Consider the following 17,743-nt stretch of genomic DNA (forward strand, 5'->3'; position numbering starts at 1 on the left):
GCACGTCATTCAGGATTCTCCATGCCAAATTCAAAACAAAGAAGTATCAAAATATCATTTATTAATTGAAAATGGGGTTCTACTACTAGGCGCCCAGAGATTTATTACCTTCGTGGAAGCACATAGTACAACCAGCTTCACAGCCCATGCATCCTTGGCCTGGCAAAGGCGGCTTTTAAAAAGCTTTTACTTTCTCAATTAATTCTGAAGTATGACAAAACTAATGTTCTTCTAACACACTCCTACTTTGTTTCCTAAAATCGTATTCTTACTACAAATAATCATTACTCCTAACCCCTACGTAGACAAGGGTATAATAAAACAAGGTATTGCTTCATTACCACCATTTTGTGTCAAGATTATCCCAGTATCCTATCCTCTGGCAAAAATGACGTTTTCCTCCACCGGTATCTTTCCAAACAACAATACAAACATCTTTTCCCTGGTCTACCGCTTCAGCGTATCCCTTTGTGCATCCCTCCAGTGATTCTGTCATGTCCACCAGCTACTCTCCATCCGTCTGTTCCCAGCTGTAACTCACCCCTGCCTCTAAGGACCCTCTCACTTTACACCTCCTTGTCTCCTTCGGGCTGCATGAGGAGAGAGGGTAGCACAACCACCTGCCCTTCTCCGCGCTCACAGTCCACTTCTTAAAACTTCGAAAACACGCAACTCTACGATCCCTTCCAGGTCAACCCTTCTGTCAAGAAGGAGGAACCACAAAATACCACAATAATCTTCTAAACCCTTCTTTTTTTTGGCAAAGATGATAAAGTGCAGAGACCACTACGTCACGCTGCCCAGTGCTGCTTCTCTGTCTGCTCATGCCCATCTCGGCAACCGTCTTACCCCAAGAACGCAGGCACAGAACGTAACTCAGCTGCATTTGAAGACTTCATAGATTATTGCCTGCCTTGGTGAACCCTGTCCAACGGCAACATATTAAAACGTACTGGCAAAAGTGCTTCAGACTATTATGTTTTCACTCCTGGTCGCCACGAACCACGAGCACGTGCAGATTCAGGTAGGACTTCTCACCTGAACAGCAGCAAGCTGTTTTATTCCCACAGCATACCATTCCGTTGGGTGTCCGGTGTCCTCCAACGTGACTAGGAAGCGTACCTTACCTTGTGTTTGCATAGCAAAATGGGGTCCTCACCCCTGCCTTGGGGTCTGAGGCACTATTGTGGTAACGCAGTAAACACTGCTATTGGCACCCATGGAAATGCACTCCACGTGCGTCGTTCCCCCCGTCAAGCTGCCATTTGGATGTTGGCTCTAAGCTCCTTGCATTCAGTAGATATACTGAAACAATTGAAGCATCTGAGCTTTGGTTGTTTGGTATGTTTTTTTTCAATTACAGAAATGAAATAGCAGGGATTCTTAATGAAAGTCATCCAAACTTGTAAGACACACATTTATCATTTAAAAGTAACAGATCGTGGGGGAAAAAAAAAGTAGAATCATAGACAAAAACAAATTACTGGCACGGAGGAAAATTATTATCAGTCACTTTTGCAAGAAAGTAGAAAAGGGCACACTGAAAACCTGTGACAGCACGTGGACTGAGGAACAATGAGCTCTGAAAGAAACACGACTCTGTCCTCGCCAAATTATAAGCCTCTGAAAGGCACATGGCATAATTTTTGGAAATTCTGAATGCTTCCTGTGCTGTGCTCTCTATTTGTACTCCTGAATGGGTCTCTTGTAAATAACACAGAAATGTAAGCTTCAGATGACCTGGAGTACCTGAGGTCTGGCAGCAACACTGCCGTGCACAGGGTCATAGCTCTGCTTATGAGAATGGCAAGGCATGGAGAAGCTTAATGCTTACCACCCCTCTGGGACACTACATCCATCCCACCCAGCAGAAAAAAAACATTTATCAATTAATCCCCTCCAGCTCTCAAGCAGCAATAATGTAGAGACAGCCTGGATGGCCACTTCTCTCCTGAGCACTTTGGAGGGACACGGTGAGCCTGCAAACCCAGGAAGAGTGCTACAGCTATGCTGTGGACAATGCAAGCTCCATCTCCTCGCTCTGCAAAGCGGGAGAGGCTCAGGAGGCAGACAATAAATATGAATGATAACTCATTTTTCCACACTACACGTAGCAAAGCACATTCTCATTCATGAGCTCTGCAAGTAGCCAAGTTCCAGTTCAGTGCAAGAGAATCCATCCCACAGAGTCACCTCAGGAACTAAACGCTTCTTAGGAACCTCAGGGAAGATGTTCCCACACGAATGTATCTACATGCACAGAGAAGAGAGCATTGCGTTTCTATCCCAGGTGTGGGAAGTTTGCAGTCATTCCTGCAGGACTCAACGTGCTCCAAATTAAACAGCTGCCATTACTGCCTCTCTCCCAAGAGCAGCTTTTATCCTTAAAATCCAGATACACACCTCTCTGGCGTGCCCCATAGGAACACTATAAATAGACTTTTGGGGATGAATGGTCCCATTACAACCACAAAAAGTCATGGAAAGCACCTCCTATTTCTCTGAGGGACTGGACCACATCAGCCAGCCCATCTCCCAGGAGCAGACCTGACTATGACCATGGGTCACTGCAGCCCCACTTCAGGCATTTTTGATCCCATATTGTAAGCTGACAAACCTGAACTCCACTACTGCTCAGTCTCGCTACACATTGATATAACCCCACTTAATTTTTCACCAGCTACTGCTGTTCTCTAACTGTCAAACACTTCACCAAAACTCCAAGCCACACAGACCAGGATGGATGGAAAGCAACAGACAATCTGTACCCCGACGCGCTCTCATACTCTCTTGGGAATAAAGGCAACTGCGCAACATACGACTTTACCATTATATCTTGCAACATTTTATTAATTGTCTCACTGTCAGGGAGCTGTTTAATTTGTTTAATAAAATCTCTCACACCAGCTAAGCCACGGAATGTGCCCAGTGCACAAAAATCAGGGTTTTAAACATTTTTTCATTCACTTAACAGAAAGCACGTTACATGCCAAATTTGTAGTCATAGGTCACTACCATTACATACAATCTTCATCATTTGTGGTGTCCCTGCATAAAGAACAAAATTACTCTACCAGCACACGCTCTGTTACATTTCGGCCATTAACAAGGTGAAGGATGTCATCAATATTACAGCAGATCTGGCATCAGTTAAAGCAAATCTGCATAGATGAAGGAGCAATCATTAAGGCTTTACAGACTCCCTTTCCTCCAGAGTGTCAAGATTCCTCCCCACATGCCCTCAAGTGCTGGAGTTCGGTTTTGATCTCTGGTTTAGCCGAAAGATGTGTAAAAGCAGGCACAACATTATCCATTGACTAAGTGCCTGAGACAGCTCTGTGTGTTGTTTATTCCGGTGAGTGCATAAAATATCTTGCGGTCATGAAATGTGTCAGAATGATGCTTACTTTGAACAGAAATGCACAATTATCTTGTTCATAAAGCAGAAACCTCTCTCTTGGCAAAAAAACTCAACTCATGATTTTTCTGCAAAGAAATACTGCTACAGGAATCCCAGTTCACCTTTGGCAGGACAGTACTTTCCCTTTTATTTCCCTCCTTTTTTAAGCATACACTTAGCTATTTCAGGAATGCATGGGAAAAGCTCCATAGTTCAAAATGAGAAAAACAGTATTCTGTGCAAGCAGATCCAATTTTAATTGCAAAGCAATATCAAATCTGTATGGACACAACAGGAAAACAGAATTCGTTGAACTGGCTTCCCCCTGGATTCGTAACCTTTCTTCATCATGCAGCCTGCAGGATGAAACACTCAGAATCCTCCTCCAGCAAACACTCTGGTTTCTGCGTAAGCAGTGAATCCTCTGGAGACAGAGGAGGCAGAGGGAGTTTAGAAAATGCGATTCCTTCTGTATCTCTCAGAGAAGTGCCAAACATTATGTAGGGCACAAACCAGCTCTGCAGGTTCACCAGGAACATCGCTCTTCTTGTCTTCTCCGAGTGCTGTCAAGTCAGCGAATTAGGGATTTCACATGCCACCATGCCTACTTGCTTGTTCTCGAAAAAAAAAGAAACTAGGAGAGGAAGAAAAAACCCATTTTGATGCAGTGAACAGAGAAAAAGGGTAATACAAATAATACCAGTAATACTGAGACAGGCAGTAGGTAAGAGAAGCACAGAGGTCACTTTGGGGCAGGAGAGGAGCAAGGACATCACAGGCAGAACTAGCAACCCGCCTGGACATCAAGAAGAATGTATTACCTCTTGGGCCATACCTGTCAACACCTGGTGGAGTTTTCATCTTTCTTGGAGTACCCACCAAAGTGCAGCTTGGCCAAGCGGAAGGAGGGCACCAAAATAGCTATTAGAAATCAGTGCCCTCAAAATGACCAAAATCTCCACCTGTAGATGGTGGGGAGAAGCAGAAAGAAGGAGAAGGCACCTAAATCCACATCTGCATCTTCGCTTTTATTTCCTGATCAATAAAAGATACAGCTAGCCAGAGGTCTGAAAAGTAAGTTAATGTAAATGCATCAAATGCAACAGAAGTTCTTCCATCCTCAGAATACCAGCTATGTAGGGAAAAGCTGAAAAGTAAATACAACTCTCTTGTGGGTTTTGCATCACAATGATAGCTCTGATCACAGAGCAACAGCAGCATAAATATTCACAGACTAAAAAAGAACTGTAAAAAGACAGGTGTTGGAGGTACAAATACAAAAACATTCAGTTTGTGTCTATTTTTTCAGGACACAAGATATCCACTGAACTATTTTATCACCTCATGACAGAAAACTATGTATCTTTCCCTGTAAACAAGACAGGATGTCTAAATAAAATCTAGCACCATACAAAAAAAAAAATTAAAAGATGTGAATATTCATGCAGAAGAGTATGTTAGTGGTGCTAAGAGTTTTAACAAGAAATTCATCTAGGGAGGAAGGGAGGTTTAATTTTCAAAAATTGTTTCCTCATGCTATATGAAAACCCCTGCAGGACGTAGAAACATTTCCATTATTCCAGTATCATTCAGAATTTTACATAACAGTGCAAATGTAAAGAATGGGAAAAAATATGTGCTATAAAGATTGAAAGTGCTGGATCTCAGTTTAACAATACATAAATTCCACTAAGGCTTCGGGAAAGACAGGAAAAAATGTAAATGAGTTGAGAGGGGTCAGCCTAGCAGACCATGAAAATAAAGATTATTCTCATTTTAAAATTGATGAAAAGAAGTTAAATTGGTAAGAATAAATTAGTTAATGAGCAAGAAGGTGAGGAAACTTCATGAAGTTTCTAAGGTACGACCTGGTTGTTGTAAAACTTGATCATTATAAATTGCAGTTAGCAAAACAAAGACATACAAACAATTAGGATACTGTAAAAGCCTTACAACTATACAGACCATGACAAGTAAGTTACAGGATGTATACAAACAGATATACACATTATCCTGTGCAGAGGGTATGTTACCAAGAGCAACAATTATAACAAGATAATTCACTGAACCAGTAAACTACAAAAGATTTAAAAACAAAACAAAACAACCAACCAACCAACCACACCAAAATACAGCATGAAACTTCAAAACCTAGTACTTCTGGTAATCACTGTCCAAAGACTAACTCCAGATCAACATCAAAATGATGATCGAAAAAAGTACCTCGGGGGAAAAAAAAGGTCAATGAGACAGAAGTAAGCAATGATTAGTATGAATCTGTAACAATTCTTTGAACATTCTCTGTGAAGTAATTACAGGAATCAGCAAACCAGGGAATTATGTTTACCAACAGATCCAGGTTTCTGTTGTGTATCCACCGCAGCGTACTGCCCAACTCCCCCCCAAAAAAAGCAGGAATCGTGACTTAGAAGTGGCAAGGAATACAAGCCCTGCGAAAACAACCGAAAACCGTCCGGAGGACTGAAGAAAAGGGTAATGAAAAAGCGATGCAACTGGTGAGTTAGATGATGGCCTTGGAAGGGTATTGCAGGGGTCTGGATGTAGGCGTGGTGTTGGTACCTTCACCCACGATGGATGTAAGGCAGCAAACTAAGAGCTGTGGAAAGGCAGGAGCAGAAATCAAACCCAGCGGGTCTGCAGAGCAGAACCACAACCCGTATTTCCCCTCCTGCCCCAGCCCAAGCCCCTGTGGCTCTGGCTACCCTCCCAAGCTGCAGGAGCCTCTAGCCGAGCAGGGAGGTGGCCAGTCACTCACACGAACCGAACGCCAACAGAGCTCACCTCCGGACACCTTAGAGCCGGTGTGAAGTAAGAAATAAGGAAGGGAAACAGGATAGAGCAGTAAAAATCACCTTGGCGGCTGGGATCATAGATTTATGAATGTTCTTTCACTGGAAGGAGTTTCTAAGTAACAGGATAAAAGAAAAAACAGGTGCAAACACTGGAAGGGTGCAGCCAATTCTGCCGACTTCTCTGCAATGCATCAAGAAACTGAAGAAATCTCTACGCAAACAGAGCCTTGCTCTCTTCCCCACACACACCAGCATCCAACTCCTGGAATTTCTTCTTCTACAGTAGTATTTTTCAGCCCCTTACTTAAGTCAAAACTCGGGCCAACTGCACAAATTGCTTGATGCGGTCTCATTATCACAGCATGAATTAAACATTCCCTTATTGTGTTTTCCCTGAAATTACACCATAAACTCTTCCGGGCAAGACACAAACCAGCCTCTGGTTCTCAAGAAGCTACAGGATGAAAATTGTGTCTTACTTAGTGCATGTATACTCCACACACAAAAATAACCAGAACTGTCCCGAACACACCGTCCTGAAACCGTGTAGATTATTGTTCGTTTTTCACTTAGATGTGCCATTCTTTTTTGCCTCAATGCCCATGAGCCAGCAGCACCGTTTGGTGTGGGGACTGGTGCAAAGGCCTCCGCGGTTTTCCTTCCTCTTCCCAGGACGGAGCTGGAGAAAATGCACGCGGCGCAGGAGCAAGCAGGGCTGGCGTGCTGGGTGCACCCCACCTATTAGCCCACTGAACGTCTCGAGAGAACTCCTTGAAGTCACCTAAGTTCAGGCTGGCCACTGCAGAGCTTCGGAGCTCAAACCCGCACCCCGGGTACCTGCCCCATCTAACACAAGACTAACCACCCCTCTCTGGCTGCAAAGTATTTATCTTTGTTGTCCAATTTTAAAGTAACAGAGTGAAAGTGAAGGATCAGCTGTCTTTTACCCTGAAAAGCGTAAAGAAATAGGATTAAAAGTATGTTCTGTAGCATCTCTGTGGTGTGCCCAGCACCCCTTAGAGCATCTCATCTGCATTTTTGAAATTACTGTTCAAAGGAAAAACCACAACTCATTTCTCACCCCATTACAGGGCTTCGAGTTTGTGTCTGTAAAAATAAAAACAAAACTGAAAAAACACCACCAGCTGATGTCCTGATCCTGCAGAGTACTTTTGTATTAGACTCGCTTGCTAAGAGGATTTAAAAAAAAAAAAAATCAAGAATCTGTCTATCCCTGAAGAGATTACAGGTTCAAATCCAAGATTACAGCCACAGATCCTAAACACAGCTATTTTGTAAGCACCTACTAAAACCAGCACTACTCCCAGTCTAACGGCCACCAACTGTGTCAGATGCTCCACACACCACTTCAGATTTCCCCCTTAGAAGAACAGTGTTACAAACACACCATTTCACATGTTTTAGTATCAGAACTATAAAATGTATCTTTAGTCATTCACAAAATCTTTTTGCTTTTTTCTTTTTCTTTTTGAAAACACAGATTTCATCTACGACTACTAAAACTCTCCAAGAATTTCAGGGAGTTGAAATCCACCACCCAGGCGAGCAAACCGTCAGGGCATCGCCTGACAAAAATCCGCTCTGCACCGATTAGTATTCTTGCTGACCAGTTCCCAGGCACCGCCTGGCACACGAAACGGTCCAGGAACCATTCCCAAAAGGCAGTTCACACGCAGACCCTCTCGTTTTGGAGACAAAAATGTTTGACTAGCCTCCCTGCCTGGAAACAATACAAATACACCATTACAGTCTGAACTTTATGCATCAATTTCCACAGGATTTCACCATTAACTTAAAATTGTTTGCGACTCCTTTTTGGTCTCTTTACATTTAATAAATTATTAAACCCTGTGGTAAACTCTCCTGACTGTTTGGGTTTGGGGGAGATGAGGGGATTGTTTCTTTGTTTGTTTTCATTTTGCAATCCCATTTCTTTTTTTGCTTCTGTTGCAGTTACACAAAAAAACAAAAGAGGTTGGGCATACAGACCGACTGTATGAAAGAAGTTTTACACAATGTTGTCAGAAATACCCAAAGTTATCTTTGCAACATGTGCCTTTTTATAGTAACTTACTTATTACAACATAAGGACAAAAAATGGCCAGGGCAAATCTTGATTTTGGGGTTTTTTTAAAGCACAATTCTCTTCCAAAGAGAGTTGCTAAGGGGAAAACACAACTGTAAAATGTTTGCAACGAGCAAAGAATGTCTTCAGTCCAGATTGTGTAGTTCTTCCTGGGGTTTAAGTAAAGAGGGGAAAAATAACAAGTGTTTTTAATGAAGATGTTGACTCATTGAATATTTTTCCAAAGGAAGCCTTTAAAGAGCAATCATTGTGCAGCCACTTAATACTTAGTTTCTTCCTGCAACTACCTTGAACATCCAGATTTCCAATTACTGCTGGAGTGATTTTGTTTGCAAACCTTTCTGTTGAAAAAGACCTCATGGTATATAGCCCACACCACCTCACTTCTGTGAGCAACCTTTTATACATATACTTAAGCTTATATGGGCTGGTATGATCCATTTTATCTCAAGTTTCCAGCATTACCTTCAGTCAGGGGAAACTTCTCCTCTAAATGTGGCAGTACTAGAGTATCAATGTTTATTCTTCACGCCGGGTTCTCCTTAATAGAGTTTCTCAGTAATTCCCATGAAGAGCAGCCATGAACATTATTGTTCTATTACTCTGCTACTGCCGTAACTAACCATAAGCTGAAGAATAGCACCCGTCTTGACAGCACACTGAAATGGCAAGAGCTGATTATCAAGACACCTCCATCAAAAACAACGCGTTAAGCCCCATAAAGAGGAAAAGAGGAACGCTTTTATGAACTGAATGCCTGCAGCTGGAAAGGACAAAATAAACTGACATGGAGGAGGGAAGGAAGGAGGTGTGAAGGGGCTTTTTTTTGTTATTTGTTTTATGCCAGAACGAAAAAGGTTTAGTATTACTTTAATTACTGCTGAGTTATTACAATTGTGTTTTCACTATCAGACAATGAATTAAAACAAGGTGAGAACAAGGTAATCTGATAAGAACAAAAAGACAATTTGTAAGGTCTAGGAAGGATCTCTGAGAAAGCAAGGCTAGGGAGGAAAATGAAGCTATATTTAAGCAAACAAAGAACGAAGGAACAGACAAGCAGCCCCAGCTGAAGGAAGAACTATGAGGAGATACTTCCCACCTGCAGCCGGGAAAGACACAGCAGAAGTCATCTGGTGACAGCTTGACTTTAACAGGAAAAGGAGAGAAAGATGATCCAGGCGTTATGAACCTTGCCAACAGGTTGATAGTATCCGCACCGGGGAGTGGAGGGAGAATGCAAAAAGAGAGAGAGAGTAAGAAGATACCTAAGAGAGCTGATCTCAGAATGTTTGATTTCATGAGACAAAATACTTAGAAGGACAGAGACCTGTGCTACAGAAAAAAAGTATTTTATCACCAAAAGAACTAGCCTCCGGTGCTCCCAAACCACCTGCTTTTTTGGAGGAAAAAGAGGAAAAATCAGCTGCCGTCTCTCCCATTCTTTAACCTAAGTGTTTAAGCCTTGAGTTTTTAATACACTGTCTGTTCCAGGGGATCAGCAACAACCATACAGGCAAAATCCAGACTCCTTATTTCACCTTCCTATAGAAAAAGCACAAATTTCTTCTTTTGTTAAAAGTAATCTCAGGAGCATTGATATACCTTATTACATCATTCCTGGCCTATACAGAAAATTCGGTCTAGGCAAATACAACCAAAAAGTGAAAATAGAATGCTTCCTCACCAATGATTCATTTTGGCTCTAATCTTAGGCCAGTTGATTCTGCCAAATGATGGCTTCTCAGCTGCCTGCTATATTAGATCTGTATCAACGCGCTGAAGATGGCGAGACAAGGCAAGAGCATCTCAAGGTGCGAGAAGACTAAGCCTCATGAGGTGCCAAAAGCCCTTCCAAGATGAAAGGTTGCATGAAGTTCCTGCAAGCTGAAAGCACCCTGTATCTCACAGGAGCCACCTTCCACCTCACGGGATCAAACCGATGATCTGCAGTTTGGAGATCTAAGCTGTGCTGCACTGTATTATTGATTTTCCAGCTGCCATTTATTATGACTACAGCTCCACCCCTGCTGTTCAGCCAGTGTCCAAACATGCATGACAATAAAGAATGGAAAAAATGTTATTCAAAGCTGCAAGAAAATGGAAGGTGGGTAAAAGTGGAAAGATTGTATTCACATTTTAAATCAGGAACTATCCTTTTAGCTTGTCCCCGTTAACTAACTTTGTCTAAGGATACCTGCATTTTTCATATTTTTTTCCTCTACACTGCAACACCAGGCCTCACCAATGTATTGAAATACTCGTCATCTACACTGTTTGTTTTTACTGAAATACATGTTCATCGTCAACCCTGGATCGGGCAAGTCCTTAAGCACACACCCCTGTTCCCCCACCTCTGTTTACTAGCAATCAAAACACAAATTACAATGCCAACTGCAATACACAGGAAATACACAATTAAAATGAAAGGCGAAAGCATCGTTTTTAGGACAGAGAATTTTAATATTTTGTTCATTACTCAGACAACATAGAGTGTGGAAAAAAACTAATTCAACATCATTATAATAAGCTTCATCCAACACAAAAGCAGTTCATCTGCAGTTTTGTATCTCTTGGATGAAATCCTCCATAAGCCAGCTTGGTAAGTATTTTCATTTAAGAATAACAAGAAAGAACAACGGAGTTTGTGAACTGGTAGCAACACGTGATTATGATACATAGACATGTGCCTTTACCCTACCAGAGATTTAGAAACCACTGTTAAGTAAATACTGAGCTTCACAAACAGCTTCCAAAATCCATCAAGACAATTAATTTCTTAATTTGTAAATGAGAACTCCCAACACCCTAGTAACTTCCCAGCAGCATTGTCTACTCCTTGTCTCCTTTTCATCCCCAGAAGAAGCTAAGAGCACATCCATAAATGCTACTGCAAATTTAAACAAACACATGAAGAGACGAGAGGTAGTTCTAACCCATAGGCTTAGGTTAATCAGAGAGGCTTCTCATCTGCAGCTCTCGCCAAGAGTACTACTTGTAACTGTACAATTAGAGGCTCAAGCCTCAATTTAGGAATACAAGCCCTAGTACGAGGTTTCTAAAACATGTCAACAGAACATAGCACAGAATCCATCCTAACTTGCATCCCCTTCCTTATCTCACCTTACTGTTTTGAAACCATCACAGCACCATCCCAGCAGCTCAAGGCACTTGCCAGTTACAGTCCTGACATCGCTTACGGGATAAATATAAATTCACTAAATCTCCTGCCTGCTGTCTACATAATCCATCAACCTTTCCCCTTCCGCAGCAATGGTTCTCCACCTTCTTCTCATCTCTGGCCTCTCTGCTCTTTTCATTTCTCGTCCTGCCTTCCCTTTCCCACTTACTTTTCCAAATTGTCGACTCTTTTACCTCACAGCCTGCTACGGCGTGCTGGTTTTTTTTCTTACACTTTATTGAGAGATGGGAATTTTGAAGAGAGTTCTTTAGTTGACAGATTTCTATTAAATTTAGCATCTGCCTGCAAGACACAGAGCAAGCAGAAAATATTAAGCAAGAAGGCAAGCTTCCAGTCATCAATGTGCTACAAAAAGAACTAGGCAGGACAGTGCATGTCACATTTAAAAGGAAAAAAAAAAAAAGAAAAAGTCAAGCTCGCAAATTATTAGCCAAACTACAGGCAGCAGTATTCAAACTGCACAGAAGCTGCTCCTGAATTGAGACTAAAAAGACACAAGACCATCTTACACTATTGGACCAGCAGCAGCAGCAGAAAGAAACGAGCCTTCTCAGATTTTGCCATCCTTAATTTTACTTATGCAGAGGAAGGTAAAAGGTCTAAGAACAGACCATGAGTAAGTTGTTTTCTTCCTGATTTCTAAACCTTTTTTCAAAAATTATGTCTTCTTGCTCAAAAGCTGGACACATACAGAAATTAAAATTTATTCTTTTAAATGACAATCAAAGAATCATTTAGATACATACAAACAAACAAACAAAAAATCAGTAGCATAGCCAGGTGATATTTTAGGGGCTATCTATACAGATTTTTGTTTGGCAAAGCTTATACAACCCAAAACCTGTGTCATTATGAAGGTCCCATTACTACACAATTCTACATGTGGGCTGAGGCACAAGAAGATCCAGTCATATAGTACTTCTACAAATAAACACACAGGCAGCAAAGTTCACTACAACTGTCAATAACAAGCTCCAGCTGAAAGAACAGCCTCATTCATGCCAACTTTATCTCCAGTTTTTGCACAACTGGACCTGAAGAGCTCAAGGAGTAATGTAAAACTTTTATTAAATTAAAAATTAAATAACACATTAAATGCAGCACTTTTCTAGAGTGAGCTTGTAATTTTGTATTAACTTCATATAGAGAAAAAAATTTAGAGTTATAATGGTTACTAATATGCAGCTGCTCATATTTTTTAAAAATTGAAGGAACAGAAGCTTGCTCAAGAGAGACTTCAGCTAAAGGACGCCCATGCCTTCAGTGCACTGAAGGCCATGCCTTATTTAAAGCATGCCGGCGAACACCGTTCCATGGCAGCACTGAACCCACATGTAATTACAGTCTACCATAACAGGACCTTGATGGTTAACTTTACTCACCTGAAATAAGCACAAGCAATCTTACAGAATAAGCCAGGCAAAAAAACCCACCACTTTTTTCCTTACTATTTAAGATGCTTAGGCCATTGTTACTAAAAGGTTAATTAGATGCGTAAAGTTTTTGCACGAAGCCTGCAAAAATGGGAGTAAAGTGCTCGCTATGTCAGTGACTCGGAAAGTAAGTATCTCATTAGTACCCCCAGAAAGGAGGGCTTCCTGCTGCTCCAGATGCATTTCCAATAGTTTCGAAGATCTACTCTCCCCACTGTCCTCTTTCAAGCCTTGGTTCTGTATGGTATCGGGCAGCCTGCACAAGCAGGTCACCTCTGGCTCTTGCACATGGCAACAGACAGTGGCCACTGGCCCTTCAGGCTGGTCTTTCATAACCTCTCCGTTTTAGCTGTGCCACTACAACTTCACCCTACTATGACCACCCAACATACAGGTCCCAAAGAGGCTTTACAAACAAACAAAAAAAACCCCAAAACATGGGAAAATAAATGTCATCACAAGAATTAGTTAAGCGTCCCTCGGGCCCCAGCCCTTCCCTGTGTCTGTCACCACTTCAGCTAATTTGCAGTCACGAAGTCTCTCAGACGAGGAGGACGACACACTGAATCCCGACCTTTGAGCTGCAAACCTAGCCTTCAGCGACTTGGTGACCTACATGGCAGCTGCACAGCTCGATAACTCGTTGGCTGGAGCCTGCAAATGCATGATTCATCTCTGATTCTCCCCACACCACCCCATATGCTGTCACTAGACTGTTTGCTATAAAATGTAATTTCCATAAGCAGGCTCTATTAGCCTGTTGGCTTGCTGAAACACTGCTTTGAAAGAACTTTAATAGCAAAAAGAAAAATCTATTTTATTTTCCTATCTAAACACTATGAAATTACAGAGGGAGAAAAAAACCACACATATATATGTAGCACCTAAATATATCTGCTGCTGCTGGCTTTTCCTAGAACTTTTCCTAACACTACCTAACACTACCACTACTAGCTGAGTAACACACAATTCTGGTTGCACATTTTGTTGGGCCAAAGACCTGCAGTGCATCCACGAAGATTTTAATTAGCTGACATCTCTGCACTGAATTGGAACTGGGGACCTCCAATACTAGCCCATGTCTGCATGCCAACTGCTGAAAAGATACACTTGGAAAAGGAGGCTCTGGCAAAACTTAGTGCGCTAAAATGGAGCAAATCATCAGCTACGTACACCACCATCCTGACCAGCTGCTTATCTCCGTGCCTTTCCCCCTGAAAATGCACAGTTAGAATTTCAGTTGTCACTGTTCCTCACAGCATCCCGTGTCCTTAAAAGACTTTGCTGGCATTTCTCAGTGTTGCAGAATTAGGCTTTCTTATCCTCTTAATGACCAAAACACAGCTGTCCAACATGTTCCAGCTGGCACAACCTGGCTTCTCTGCTGTCAACCCAGCAGCACATCATCTGGGCTGTTTTGTCCCGCTGAATATGCATCGATATGCATACATACAACTAACTCACAACTTCTTCTTCTCCATTCAAAAATAAAACTGTAGCACTGTGAAAGCTCCTAGCAAGATTTGTCCACGTTATGAAGTTCAAATACAGATCTGATCGAGAGGTTAAAGACAAAAGTTGAGTGGCTTGGGATTTGTTAGTCTTAACAGCTACACACATACAAGAGGATAAATACATTACACAGCTAAATTATATCTCCTCTGTACATACAGTGATAGGTAAGGAGTAGCTATCTATGGATCGGATTAAGCAGTTTGAAGCATGTGGCACAGGAAGGAGTGAGAGGTAAGTCAGAACCAGGAAATGCCATCATAAATTGCATGTTTCTGCTGAAGTGACCAAGAGTGAAGTAGTTCCTCATACTAGGATCTGCATTTACATGTTTAGAATTTCAGTACCTAAAAAAAACATGGAATAAAAACAGGAGCCGTTCCCACCTTTTAAATATTTTTGGCCAGTGTGCAGACTCAGGAAAACAAGCCATAGACGAATTTATAACAGAATTCAATTTTCAGGATTACCCTTAGAGCAGTAATAGTTAAAATATTTTCAACTGTGGCATAAAACGCTTTTCCCCTGCATGCATTACAGTTAGAATGAGCCACAACGATGCAAGACGATTCAACTGGTTCTGAGCTCATTACCTCACCTTGCACAAGGTAACACCTTAAGTAATGACTGGTTTTTTCTACCCTGTGGGCATCAAAGGGCATGCTCTTAGCACGTGTAAATCTGCTAAGTGCTATAAATCTACAGGGCTGTAATGACACCACCTCAGATTCTGACCTTAAATTCATCACTGTTTAAAGAGACTAATTTTTAAAGATGCCAAATAAGTTATGCAAAGCTTTCATTAAGCTCCAAGAAAAGACTCTCAAGGCCATTCTGCTTCTTAACCATTGAAGCTATGATCTCATAACCATGCTATTCATTAACACGAGCACTACAATATCGATACAGGTACAAGATGTTTCAGTAATTTCCTGTTACTTCCAGGCTACACGCTGTTTGAGTGTAACTACTTATGCCAATACTGTCTGAGAGAGGAGGGGCTGGAGAGCAGCCCTGCAGAAAGGGGTCTGGGAGTGCTGGGTGACAGCAGGCTCAGTGTGAGTCCGCAGCGTGTCCTGGCAGCCAGGAGGGCAAACCTCATCCTGGGGCGCATCAAACACAGCGTAACCAGCCAGTCAAGAGAGGGGATTATCCCGCTGTGTTCGGTGTTGGTGTGGCCTCACCTTGAGCACTGTGTGCAGTTATGGGCCCCACAATTTAAGGATGTGAAGGTCCTTGAATGCCTCCAGAGGAGGGCAACAAAGCCGGTGGAAGGGCTGGAAGGCATGTCCTGTGAGGAGTGGCTGAGGACTCTGGGTTTGTCTAGTTTGGAGAGAAGGAGGCTGAGGAACGACCTCATTGCTCTCTACAGCTTCCTGAGGAGGGGAGGTGGAGACGGAGGTGCTGAGCATTTCTCCCTGGGATCCAGTGATAGGACCCATGGGAATGGTTCAAAGCTGCACCAGGGGAGGTTTAGACTGGGCATTAGGAAGCATTTCTTTACCGAGAGGGTGGTCAAACACTGGAACAGGCTTCCTAAAGAAGTGGTCAATGACCCAAGCCTCTCAGTGCCTTAAAAAGAAGCATTTGGACAATGGCCTTTTATAGTATTCTTTAACTTTTGGTCAGCCTTGAAGTGGTCTGGACATTGGACTAGATGATCACTGCAGGTCCCTTCCAACTGGAACTATTCTATTCTGTTCTAATAGTAAATGGCTCCTTTGGAACTAATAAAAAACAGAATTTGGTCCAAGCAAAAATGTAACTTGCATCTCACAGCACTGCATTTTTTCAGCCATACTTGGTCTTTGTACAAGGCCACCAACTTGATTTAACGCTGTGGGTATTTCATACTACCAGGGAGACAGAAAGACCAACTGTTGAGTGACAACTTCCTGAAAGACCCCTCACATCTTCCAATCTGGATGTCAAGCTCATCTCAGTGATTCTACGAATGCCATGGAAATGTCAAAGAGAGTAACTTGGCTTGTAACACTTGCAGTTTAAGAATGTTTAAGAGTTCCGTAATGCATCAGAGTCTGGGTCTTGTTGGGAGACATAAAATAGCCCTGCTTCCACAGACCACAAACATTGCTGCTCCACCAGAAATTCACAGACTCCTCACTCTGCTTCCTTCTTACTTGAAGGAATAAAAAGGGACTAAGTAATTAGGGGCTACAAGAAAGTTGCTTTCCTTCCAACTGCACAACTACTGCCACTGAAAATCCTTCTGCAAATTATCTTTTGCCTTAAATTAAGGGGGGGGGGGGGGGAGCAGCGCTTCATTTTGAACTCTGCCCGCTGCCTCAGAGAACGGCGTTCCCTGACGCCGCACGCCGCGGGCCCTGCTCCCGCGGCAGGGCTTTCCCGGCACCGCAGGGCAGGTCCTCCCCGCACACCACCGCCGCACCAAGGACTGCCCCGCACCGCGCCGCGGGGCGGGGAAGGCGCTGCCGGGGTCCCCCTCCTCGCCCGGGCCACCGCTCCCCGGGGGCGCGGCGGCTCCGCGGGCTCCTCCTGCCTGCCGGGATGCTGTGCCGGGGTGTGCCGGAGCACGGCGGGCTCCGGCGGCTCCGGCCGCGGCCGGGCGGGCTCCGTGCCGTGCTGTGCAACGCCGTGGCGCAGCGCCGGGGAGGACGGCGGAGAAGCCGCCGCTGCCCGCGCCGCAGGTGCGCGGAGCCCCGCGCAAGGGAGCGGGGCGCGCGGGGAGCTCCAGCCGCGGCCCCGCCGAGCCGCCGCCCGGGCCCTGCGACCGACTCCGCGCCGGGGAGCCGCCGCCCGAATGCCGGCGCGGCTGCGAGCCCCCGGGCCGGAGTGCCGCTGCCCGCCGAGCCGCCCCGCCGCCGCCCCTCTCCCCGCCGGCACCTGGATGTGGCAGGAGATCTCGGAGTCGTCCAGCAGCCGCACGGTGCATTTCATCTCCGGGCTCAGCGACCTGATGCTGGAGCTCCGGAACCGGATCATCCCGGCAGCCCGCCCGCCGCGGCCGCCGCCCCGCAGGCAGCCGCAGGGGGCCAGCCTGCAGCGGCGCCCGGCCGACCGCGGCACGGCGCGGCGCGGCACAGCGCGGCACAGCACGGCGCGGCGCCGCCCCTCAGCCCCGCCGCGCCTCGCCGCCGCCCGCCATCCGCCCGCCCGCCGCGGCCGCTGCCGCCGCTGCGTCAGGCCGCGCTCCGCTCGCCGGCCTCAGCATCCTCCCGCGCCCGCCCCCGGCCCGGCCCGCGGGGCTCCTCTCCGTCCACACCCCAACCCACCGCGCCTCCGCCCCACCGACCC

General features: G+C 44.4%; 1 protein-coding gene across 1 annotated transcript in view; it reads right to left on the reverse strand.

Annotated features, from left to right (window-relative positions):
• FRMD3 (FERM domain containing 3) overlaps window positions 1-17,431 on the reverse strand; it is a gene marked incomplete at both ends in the record, with an annotated part of 139,025 nt that extends 121,594 nt beyond the window's left edge. The window contains one exon of the mRNA XM_082013552.1: window positions 17,333-17,431. Within this exon, the coding sequence (XP_081869678.1) occupies window positions 17,333-17,431 (99 nt within the window). The remainder of the gene's footprint in view (window positions 1-17,332) is intronic.
• Between the last annotated feature and the right edge of the window lie 312 nt (window positions 17,432-17,743).

The sequence above is a fragment of the Phaethon aethereus genome (genome assembly GCF_964289735.1).
Source record: "Phaethon aethereus genome assembly, chromosome: Z".
NCBI lineage: Eukaryota > Metazoa > Chordata > Aves > Phaethontiformes > Phaethontidae > Phaethon > Phaethon aethereus.